Source organism: Harmonia axyridis, chromosome 6, assembly GCF_914767665.1.
Source record: "Harmonia axyridis chromosome 6, icHarAxyr1.1, whole genome shotgun sequence".
NCBI classification, from domain to species: domain Eukaryota; kingdom Metazoa; phylum Arthropoda; class Insecta; order Coleoptera; family Coccinellidae; genus Harmonia; species Harmonia axyridis.
In genome coordinates, this window is record NC_059506.1 from 38646150 (window position 1) to 38657624 (window position 11475).

General features: G+C 37.2%; 2 protein-coding genes across 6 annotated transcripts; both read left to right on the forward strand.

Annotated features, from left to right (window-relative positions):
• Positions 1–49: 49 nt before the first annotated feature.
• LOC123683159 (repetitive organellar protein-like) lies at positions 50–3230 on the forward strand. The gene is made up of 9 exons (XM_045622059.1): positions 50–525; positions 875–1216; positions 1384–1740; positions 1902–1956; positions 2009–2051; positions 2103–2285; positions 2351–2625; positions 2680–2878; positions 2934–3230. The coding sequence occupies exons 1-9, from the start codon at positions 165–167 to the stop codon at positions 3141–3143; spliced, it is 2025 nt and encodes a 674-aa protein (XP_045478015.1). The 5' UTR covers positions 50–164; the 3' UTR covers positions 3144–3230.
• A 1636-nt stretch (positions 3231–4866) lies between these two features.
• LOC123683302 lies at positions 4867–11429 on the forward strand. 5 transcript variants are annotated; one of them, XM_045622248.1, is made up of 7 exons: positions 4867–5168; positions 7916–7984; positions 8044–8241; positions 8331–8489; positions 8546–10663; positions 10717–10795; positions 11048–11429. In XM_045622248.1, the coding sequence occupies exons 2-7, from the start codon at positions 7922–7924 to the stop codon at positions 11215–11217; spliced, it is 2787 nt and encodes a 928-aa protein (XP_045478204.1). In that variant the 5' UTR covers positions 4867–5168; positions 7916–7921; the 3' UTR covers positions 11218–11429. The 5 variants fall into 5 exon arrangements, with proteins under 5 accessions (XP_045478204.1, XP_045478203.1, XP_045478205.1 ...); XM_045622247.1 differs by having other exon boundaries at positions 4869–5168; positions 8041–8241; XM_045622249.1 differs by lacking the exon at positions 4867–5168 and adding an exon at positions 6260–6568 and having other exon boundaries at positions 8041–8241; positions 10999–11214.
• The last annotated feature ends 46 nt before the right edge of the window (positions 11430–11475 follow it).

Sequence of the window (11475 nt, forward strand, 5' to 3'; positions counted from 1 at the left end):
ATAATCCAAAACTTCCTTTCAACCACAGAATAGGGATCATTTAAAATCACATTCTTCGCTGTCATTCTGACATTTACCAAAGTAAATTTTCAAGTTCGGTAATTTTTTATATACACCCATCTCAATGTTGGTCGCTTGATCTCCTCACGTCAAAGAGACGGAAAATGGAGTTCGAAGAAGCGAAAGAAACCGATGCCTCGCATGACAAGCTAGACGTGGAGTACCGGCAAATTTTGAGAATAATAAAGCCATATATTCAGACAATAAACAACAACACATACTTGGCTCAGTACAGGATCTGGTTGGAGAAACTCAGCGAAGCGAAAGAAAATGAGAAATTTGTGAGGAATCAGTATTTGATGGAGCTGGCCAGGCAGATACAGTGCAAGCATTTGGCCACTCCTTTTACTCAAACGCCTCCAAGGGGGTCTCTGCCACCTCTCAGGACTAACCAGTGGAACTTTGAGGTGAGGAAAGGATTCAGTATCTTGAGATTTGAAACGAGCATTTACTTATTCTTCTCAAGTCGGTCATACAAAAGCTTATAGTTAATATGAAGAAGATGTGCTTACAGATTAGCCTCGAAACACTGCTTACCTTCAAAATCTTCTTCATTCTTTCACAGACATCCAATAAGGGTAAAGTGTTGAAGAAAATACACAATATTATAAACCATTCCTCGACTATCCCCAAAATAATATTCAATTTTGTTCATAATATCTCCTAAACTGTTTTGACATTTCACTAGATGTTGGAACATCGAAAGCTTATGCCATTCAAATAAATTAAAAAGAAAATAGGGTTCAGAACTTATCCTTGAGGAAGATCACTATTAATTTTTAACAAATTAGAGACGAACATGTGCCCACTAAAGAATGTAGTGCCAACCCTATCCAAGCCTTTTTATTCCCTCAGGACGTACCTTATTACGATCAGCAGGCGGACGTCTCAGATCCGTACCTCAACAAGCAGAAGATGTGCCAGCAATGGGCTGAAGACAACGAGACCAACATTGCTGCCACCAAGACGCAGCAGTGGCCTTACCATTCTGCTATTCCCAGACCTAGAAGACCCTCGCCCAATCAGCAGCATATGCAGCAGGATCAGCAGCATTCGAAGGAGGCGCAAAGGTGTGTCCAAAGAAGTGCTACAAGCGTTAAGAAGATCAGCCTATTGAAGGAGATCGATGAACAGTGTCAGGAAAAGTACATGGAAGGTGGGTTAGAGCTCAGGGTGCCTTGAGACTAGGAATGATAGGGTTATTAGGGCGATTTCTTTTGAGAACACCGGAAGAACTTTAGGTCTGACTATGTTATCGTAGGAGTGATGATTTCTTGGGTTTTTACCGATTGATTTCTGTATTTATCTCTTGCCACGTTGCAGACCTCGGTCACACCTCCCCATCATCAAGGTCACCAACTCGACCCCTTCGCAACAACAGTCCAGTTGGCGTCAAAGATGGCGACGCAAAGAAGCGTCAGTCTTTCGCTGCTCAAAACGTATCTCTTGGGGTGATAAAGGAGGATAACTCCGACTGTAGAGAGGACGAGTCTTGGTGCGAGTTATCAGACAACAGCAGCGCTTCTCTTGCTGTGCTCGCTTCCGGTGACACAGAAGGGGTTAAGGAACACAAGAGGTCTGGCGATCATTTCGAGAAAAAGATCAACACGCTCATGATCGAGATCAACGGGTTGAAGAGGAAGAGCGAGAAGATGAACGAGAGATGTGAGCAGGCCAACAGTGAGTACTGCAGATTAATCACTCCAACCTAACCTAGCATAACCTAAAAAGTTCGAGGTGTTATAAAGACGTTTCAAAATAATACAAATGTGTCTTTAAATCGTCCGAAAATATGTAGAGTATCTAATTGACACCCTGTAAATATGTTTTTGTATCCTTAGGAAACGTACAAGACCATTTACCACCCAGAAATTTGAACTCTTCGGAGGACTTGAGGTAAATGATGAAGGTTTTTATAAATACATATTTATATCGATTTTTTCTACAGGGTGAGAAAATTTCCAGGGAAGGTGTTTCCAGTAGAAGACCCAGTTGAGTATCATCCGATTTGCATGCCTCAATATTCATTAGATCTTTTGTAGGACGTCGAAAATGAGAAAATTTCGAATGAGAAAGATACGAGCTATCTGACCACGGATTGGAAGAAGATTATCGAGAGCCTTCAAGTCAGACTCAGCGAGACTCAGCAGCAGAACAAGGAGCTCAATTCCCTCATCAGCACCCTACACAAAAGAATTAAGGAAATGGACGCGGCAAAAGAACAGGTAAAAAAATTTCAACAAAGTACCTTTAACTCGAGGAGTTGCTAAGGACAATTATGTTTTTGTAGATGAAGCAAGACATGAAGAAGCAAGTTTTCGAACAACACAAGAAAGAAATGGAATCGTTGAAGACTAATCAAGAGAACAAGCTGAAAGAAATTGAGGAAAAACACCAAACAAAGATTAAAGAAATGTTGGAGGATTTGGAAGGTGAAAAAGCAGACTTAAAGAAAGAATACGAAGATAAAATCATTAAAATGGAGGAAAAACACTCATCAATTATCAGAGCAAAAGACAGAGAGATTGCCCGTTTGGAGGATATAATACAGAGAGAATGTACAAGGTTCGAAGCTAGCAGTTAAAAAAAATCCGTTTGGTACACTCTTTGGTTTTTCAGATTGGTGAGTGAAATAACAGTGCTCCGCAGCCAGATAGAAGAAGCCTCAACCTCTAATACTACCAACGATGAGCGCATTATGTTTCTTCAGAAGTGCATCACAAAGATGGACAGACTATTCCAGAAATCAGAAAGAGAATACTGCAGACAGTTGGAAAAATTGAAACAGGAACTGGAAAACAGAGAAAAAGCTATACAGGTATAACACCACGCTTCTGAACCTAGCCTACCCTAAAATGCTATTCTCTTATCAGATACAACTGCAGACTCAGAAAGCTGAGGTGATATCGAGGTGCAGTGCTGAGAAACAAGGTGAACTGGACTTGATTGTGCAGAGTTTGGAGTCGAAATACACTCAGTTGCTAGAAGCTCAACAGACACAAATGTCTCAAGTGAAAGAGGAGGATGATAGAGTAATAAACGGATTGAGATCTATCTTGGACCAACACAATATACCTTACTGACCTATTTTACATTATTATTTTAGAGTGATGTTGAGGTGACTCAATGTATTGTATTGTTTTAGTGACGGATATACTTTTATACTCGCACCTATTGTTTTATTGTCGTGGGGGTTAAAAGTGAGGGGTGCCCCAAGGCTTCGTTCTAGGTCTCCCGGATTTACAGAATAATTTTTACCTCGAACATTTCAACGTGCAATATGAAATGTGATAAGTTGAATAACATCGATGGTAATAATATTTCCAAATCTAATACAGACATATTTATCTTTTAAAGATTAATTTTAACCACATATCCTGTAGGGATTCCCTTTTTGTTTGAAGTTGAATACAAGAAAGAGTTCGTTGTCATTTATAAATTGCATAATTCAATGAATTTATTCGAGAAAAGTGTTATTATATGAAATAAAAGAAAATTGTTATTTTTCAGTCCTACAAGTGTATTAGACCAATTGAAAAGTCCCCGGTCTAATGTTCAGATGGCGGTGCTAGTATTAAATCCATACGATTTTTAGTTGGTACTAACCTTCAAACAATACGTGTCAAAATTTGACAACAGTCCGACCATTAGTTTGTGAGATATTGAGTTGTGAGTGTAGCTACTTTTGTTATTTGAAAAAAGAAGGAAAAAAAAAGAATTTCGTGTGCTGATAAAATATTGCATGGCTCCATCATTTCACTTCGTAGTCCAATCGACAGTCAGCTGGGTGGACTGCACATGATGAAACGAATCTAAAGCGAGGAAAAATACAATAGTCAGCTGGCAAGGTTATGGCATGAGTATTCTGGGATAATATTCATGGATTACTTTCAAAAGGGCCACCCCATGAACAGCGATAATTATATAGCGTTATTGGATCGTTTAGAGAATGAAATCGTTAATTTGAAGAAAAAAAGGTGCTGTTTCATCAAGACAATGCGCCGTGTCACAAATCAATGAAAACAATGGCAAAATTGCATGCATTGGGCTTGGAATGGCTTCTGCATTCACCGTATTTGCCAGATCTGGCTCCCAGCGACTTTTTCCTGTTCTCAGATGTCAAAAGAATGTTCGCTGAAAAGAAATTTAGCATCAATTAAGGAGCAATCGCCGAAACTGAGGCCTATTTTGAAGCGAAAGACAAATTGTACTAGAAAAATGGTAGCGACAAGTTGGAAGATCGCTACAATCGCTGTATCGCTCTCGAAGGCAACTATGTTGTATAATAAAATCGAATTTTGCCAAAAAAATGTGTTTTACTGTGGTAGACCGGGGACTTTTCAATTGGCCTGTTAAAAGATTGAATTTCGGCCCTTTTTTTGTGAGATTGCGGTAGAATCCGAAAAGCTTGTCGTTCAAGCAAAACAAATAAATAAGAAGGGTGAAAATAAGTACCTAGTAAAATGAAAGTTGATGTTAAAAACTAAATGGAAAGTCAAGAAATGAATAAGAAAGAAAAATAGACGGAAGAATAAAAATATCAACATCAGTTTAGGTGTATTAATTTCTTGACCCTTCGAAGGGAGATATCAAGAGAATAACCTGGAGGACCTTATTTCGTTGATTATTTCTAAATTGCCGAAAATTTGATTTAATGTCCTTGTGGCACGCGCCTTCCTTCACCATTAACAACCGGAAGTTTACACCCGGTTTTTCGTTATTTTTAACATCCCCAATTCAACACACTTTCCACCTCTCAGCATCCGATAACACATATACAGCCACCGGAAAGATATTTCCGTTGGGAGGAGGGCCCAAAACCATCACGGTTCCTGAACAAGAGTAAATCACCGGAGCATTCAGCTAGCCGCAACCTCATCACCATCAGTCAGATGAGGAAACTCCAGAAGAAGACGTCCAAAATTCTCCACGTCCTTGGTGATGGTGTTTCGGGAGGAAGTCGTGGTAAAAGTGGATATTATCTCGTGCACTTGGATGCTAACTCTAGTTAGTGGTGCGATCTTTGCGAGAAATGCTGATTGTTATGGACAAATGAAAGTTTTAAATGTTGGCTACGATCTCTATAGCGGATAAAACAGTTGAAGCGTGTAAGTTTGATTTTTATTATTATTGATTTCTAGAGCGGTATTTCAACGACAAGTGCGGAGAAATGCACCGTTGGTGATATTATTTTAATTTGCCGTTTCTCTTGTGAAAACGATAATCGTTGAAAAAAAATTGAATCTTCCGTATTTATAACTGTTGTTATGTTATTTCAAAAACCTCAAACAAACAAAAATGACAAATGTGATGCAAATTGTGGTTAATGATATCAACTACTGTTGTTTTCAAACAGTTTTTATCTTAATTCTAGAGAAATATTCATTTCCCATTTCTTTCATTATCCCAAATATTGCTTGAACAAAATTTGGACAAATGGACGGATATAATAATAATAATAATAATAAGTACCCACCTAAATTGAGAATTTTCGAAAATTTTCAAAGAATACCAAGGCGTCACGATATTTTTATTTTTTTCGAAAAATTTTGCTATGTTTTCAGACTCTGCAAAATTGGCAATGTTTCGATTGAAATTGTTCACTAAAAAATAAGCCTTCCATTCTATCAAGGTAAAAACGAAACAAATTTTACACTAGAGTTTATAATTTCTTCTTTCAAAGCAAAATATCTCGACTCGTGAAGAAAAATATGCAAATTTCGAAGAAAAAAATGTCAACGAATATCCAGTGGCGGGATTCGAATCCGGGATCATTCGTATAGAAATCCAGAAGAAAATTTGAAAAATTCATAACTCTGAAACTATAAGAGCTAGAACTTTGCAGTAAGAAACTTTATATTTTGAATTATCCCAGCAACAAACAAGTTTTCAATTTCACGTTTGAGTTGCCAGAAATCAATTTTTAAAAACTTTATTACCTTGATTTTTCCTTCGACACTTTATACCAAGTTTCAGTTTTTGAATTCTAAAACGTTAAATGTTAAAATTTTAGGGGTGGTTAATTTTTTTTCCTCGGACGATTCCAGCGGTTTATTTTCGAAATAAACAGTAAAAAAAGGGGATTTTCTCGCAGAAAGCCATGGCCCCCCTTCCTATGGAAAACTCGAAGTTTTCCATCGCCTGAATGAGTCATTTCGATAAGAACATTACGCAGAAAGTTGGTAAACCGACAAGGCGAAAAGTAACACGAACAAAAAGCTAAACAGGAAAGCAACCGAGATTATTTGTAATCGAGTTTCCTGTGTTTTACTATGACACAATGATGGTGTCCAGTTCTGCTCAATGTATTCAGATTAGGGGCATATATTTCTTTTTTCGATTATCTTATCGTTGTATTGTAATTGGAATGCTACAGTTTTAGGAGGACAATTCGCAATTCGCATTATATAGAGGTGATAAAATGTTCGACGTTTGTTGTTTGTGGTGTTCGAGAGTAAAGGACAATGATAACAGTATACAGGAAGATGAAGAAGAGGCCAGGGTTCAGGTTGGCTAAAACTTATTGCGCGAGATTTCAAAAAAAGCAGCTTTCGCGTGTTTATAATCATTTGAATTTTAGATTCTAGACGTCAAAATATGAGGATTATGCCCAACATGACTCGTACAAATATTTTTAGTTTCTTAGATACCGGGTGTTTAAAAATAAAATCTGTATTTTGATTTTCGTCATATTTTTTTTGTGTTTTCTCAATTTCTATTCGAGAATTGGCAATTTCACGCTTTTTGACATGGGGATTGTTGATTTGAACTCCAATTGCTAACAGAGGGCGCTAAGTACACTTTATTGTGCTCAGTAAAACAAAGCATATTTTTTAAGTTTTCAAAAAAGTTCTACCTGTTAGATTCATTTAACTTGAGCGATTGTTTAGTTATTTGCTTCTGAAAAACTCAATGAATTTTGAGATTTGAATTCGCTTAATGTCCAATAATACCAAAAATAAAAAACTTCAAAGTGGATGTTCAAAATACCCAAGACCTGTTAATATCAAATAACCCTTGTCTGTTATTTTCAATCACATTTGGGGCCCTTTCTATGTTCTGTCGCAATTCTGAAAGATAATGATTTTTTTAAATTGTAAACTAATGCCTATTGCGACCAAACTGAAAAAAAAAACGTAGAATTTAAATCACTGACAATGACACAAGCCTACTAGGATAATAAAAAAACGAAAACGTAAACCACGGCTGAAGTAATAGATAAGAATTATTTTTTCAGATATCGATGCTCTATACGTACTCACGTAGTGAAATCTAAATTTACAACAATTTTTTCAGTTTTAAGCTAATCCCGAAATTTTGTATAGATCTCCGAGAATTCTTTCTGATAGCTCAATCAGCTCGAGTTTCTCAATCTTGCCTTTCGAAAATTATTCATCAGTGAAATAAACAAAATAAAAAGTTTATAAAAAGATGCGTGCTTTGAAGTTTGTAACGGTAAAGATATTTGTAACTACACTCGTTCGTTAAATAAGTGAAGCAATTTTATATAATGATAGCTCTTTCAAGACATACTTCAATCATTTACGCCAAGTGAAGACTATCTTATGATGAAGATCAACATAAACAGATCATTATTAAGATGTTTGTTTATGAGATGAACAACGAGATACCTAAAATATCTTTAATTCAGACAAACGCAAAAAAATCATAAGATCAAACTTTGATACCCTTTATAATACCTACAAGGAGCTTTTGGATGTTTTTGTCAGATTTAATCCATAACAAAATGTCTCTTGTTGATATATTTGGAGTTGTTCGTTGTATTCAAGCAGTTTATACTACTTTGCGAATATTTAATTGATAAATCATAAAAATAAACCTTGTTATCTTACAGCTTGCTATGTCTGATGACTGCAAAAACACCAAAAAAATCACAGGATACCTAGAGAGACGAGGAAAACTGGTAATATCTACATTCGGACCTCAAAGTCCACTATCTTAATATTCATCTTCTTCTAGAAGTTGATGAATTCATGGAAGAGATACTGGTACGTCCTAGAAGGTCATCTACTTCTTTACTATGGTTCTAAAGAGGAATACGATGCTCTATCTCCCTGCAAAGGCTCCCTCACTTTGGGACCTACCTGCAGCGTTAAACCTTACTCCTCTACAACTCACAAGTTTCAGATTACTACCAGATCAGGAAATGTTGTAACCTTAGTGAGTGTTTTTTTTCGTTGTTAACTTAACATTTTTTTTATTCGACGTATTGGGTCAGATACTTTCCAATGTTTCTTTTGTGATTGTAGAGAGCTGAGTCCATTTTAGAACAGAACAAATGGATGCAAGCAATCTGCACAACACTGAACGAGAACCAAAAGGTTGACATAAGTCCTACAAAACTGTGTCATTTTAGGTATTCCACTGAAAGCGTCGACTTGTTGGTGAACACTGCGGAACAACCTAAGGTCAGTAGATTTAATAAACTCCATACAGCCATTCAAACCTCCAAATTAAATTCTAGCTTAACACAACACCGACTGATGTAGATACTCCACCATCTGATGCAACGTTGGAAAAGGAAGACACACACCTTCTTGAGAGACTCCAGAGGTTGGGAGCAAGGTCCTACGCTGAGGACATCGTCACTAACCATCAGATGATAGTGAACAAAAGACCAAAACTCAAAAAACTCGAACTGAACGAAAAAGTTCCGAAGAAGAAGGAAGGACCACTCCATTCTCCAAAAGTATTGCAATATTCACCAAATGTTCCTAAAATAAGCGAAGAACCCACAGAGTCTACAGGGGAAGAAATCGTTCTCGAAGATGAAGATTACTGCGTCTGTCTTCTTGATAAAACTGAAGACAGTAACCCTCCCAAAAAGATCCCACTTAACCAACCACGAAGTATTAGTTTCTCAATAGCCAGAGAGGTGTTCAACAGGAATTCTAACAGTTCTGCTCATATCTCGAAAGCGAAATTCAAACGAAACTCTGAAAGTAGCGTACAAGAGAAGGACAAAAAACCTATTAAGGAACTAGAGAATTTGACTGAAAAGATACAACAATTCCGAGAAAATTTAGATAATATTATTCTTGCAAAATCCAATAACAAGGATGAGCTTTCAACTGATTTTGAAGCGAAAGTACCAGAAGATGTACCTTATCAACGCGCTGAAGAAGAAAAACCACTTATTGGGCCAAGATCTTCAAATTTAGTTACCGAAGAGCATAACATGACTGAGGATCCTCATTCAGGACAAAATAGCGATAATAAAATGCAAGAAGAAAAACAACCAAGTCGAATATCTTTGATTGGCTCGTATTATAGTAGTGACAATGATAACACGGATACAGAAAACCCCCAAAGCTATCAAGATTTTCGAGAAAACGAGCTTTACGCAATACCAAACGAAAACAGAGTTGACACATCTTCCAGACAAACCAAAAGCCGCCAACAAAGTCTAGAATTGCATTTTCCACCACCTCCAGTTGAAGCTTACGAGAGTATACCCGATCTTATTGATGTTGTGAAGAACCATCAAGAAGTTAGGGAAGACGATTTCATTTGGCAGAATGAAATTTACGAGCCCCTTGATAGGCAAGATCTGCAGTACGCTGAGGCAATCTTTCCTGATACATCTAAAGCATATTCAAAGGTTGGCAAAGTAGACAAAGTGCTTGGGAAGAAAAAAGTTGATACATATGATAATTTGTACGAAGAAGTTGATGACGAATTCACATTTGTAAGGTCTCCTACGAGAAAAGAATTCGAACAGCGGAATACGTATGTAGAGATAGATGACACTCGAACAAAATTGGAAAAACAAGATCAAGTTGGAGTAGAAATTGACAACGATATATACGGGCAAACTACCAAAGATATACATCGAGATCCACAAACGCCGAAAGTTGAAAAAACGAATATCAAATTCTTCAAAACGAAACATGCAGAAGATGAAACAGAGGTAGACAATGATCTGTACGCAGTACCTAGTGAGATATTCCATAAAAACAACTCCATAGATACCAACAACAAAGATCTGCAAATGGAAAATGATTTATATTCAACAGTTGAAACGAACGAAGAGGAAGTCCAATATGATAACGAATTGTACGCAGAATGCGAAAGAAGGCCTCTTTTTTCCAGGACTAACTCAAGAAGTGACAAGTTAGAGCCCCCCAAGCAGGAGAACTTGTCGAAGAATAAAAACCACCACGATGAGATGGTACAAGTAGACAACGATTTATACGAAGCAGTTTCTGTAAAAAATGACATTTATGCCGAGCCTATAATCAATGCAAGAACTAGTGACACTGAATTGCTATACGATGAGCCAAAATTAGAGGGTGGTTCCATTCAAGGAAATACCCAAGGTAATGTCGAAATGCCCCTCTACGAAGACCCAGATGAGTTGATAACGAGACCACAGAAGTCGGAGGACAAGTTGACGAAGAAGAAGAAACTTCGGAAGGCGAAGTCGGAGGAGATCAAGAAACATGACAATTTCTTACAGAGAATGTTGAAACAGGCCACGAGGAAGAGCAGCGAAAAGAGCGACAAGAATGCAGAAGAGGAGACACTAGCTCAACTGGCCGGTATAAAAGATCTACTGGAGAAGAAGAAGAAGGAAATTATGGTGAGAAAATGAAAGAATCATCGAATCAATTAATTTTGTGGTGATTTTTTCAGGAAGGGATGGTGGGCCTAAGGCCACGTCATAGGAGAATACAGTCAGATACCGATGCACAACTCAGATATGTTGATAAGAGTAAGTATGAGATGGTTCTGTTTGTAAACACCACAACTTTTGAACGAAGAGACATAGAGGCTCGAGATTGAATGACATAACCTAGTGAAGACAAATGACATAAGAAATGTCAAAAAATAATATACATTGTTGCCATTGTAACCACTTTGAATTGCGTCATTCTTTTTGCAAAACGTTTTATACTTCATGGTGATACATTTCAGGTAGAATACCTCCAGCTCATGACCATATTGATAATGAAGTTTCTTGCAGATGCAACCCCCTCTTCCGTTGATCTCAACGAGGAATACTCAACAGTAAGGGACAATATCAAGGACGACAATGAAGTTATCTACAGTGAAGTTGCAAGAAGTTCCAAGGAATTGAAGGATTTGATCCAGGACCTATTAGAACGCACCAAAAAGGATAACCAGGGAGTGTGAGTTCGGTTTTCTGTACAGGGTGGACCTGAAATGTTGGATTTGGGGTTTTCAGCACTGAAAAAGACAAAGTTTCTGAAAATTGCCTGAAAATCGAAGTGAGATGATAATTCGTTTTTTGAGTCTGTAAAAATGTAAAAGATGCCTATAAATTGTAATATATTGACATTATTTTGTTATGTTTTTGCTAGACGAATAAATTCTTATTAAAACTTTTCAGTCTTTATTATTCAGTATCTCTTAGTAAAGCAGGACTTCTGG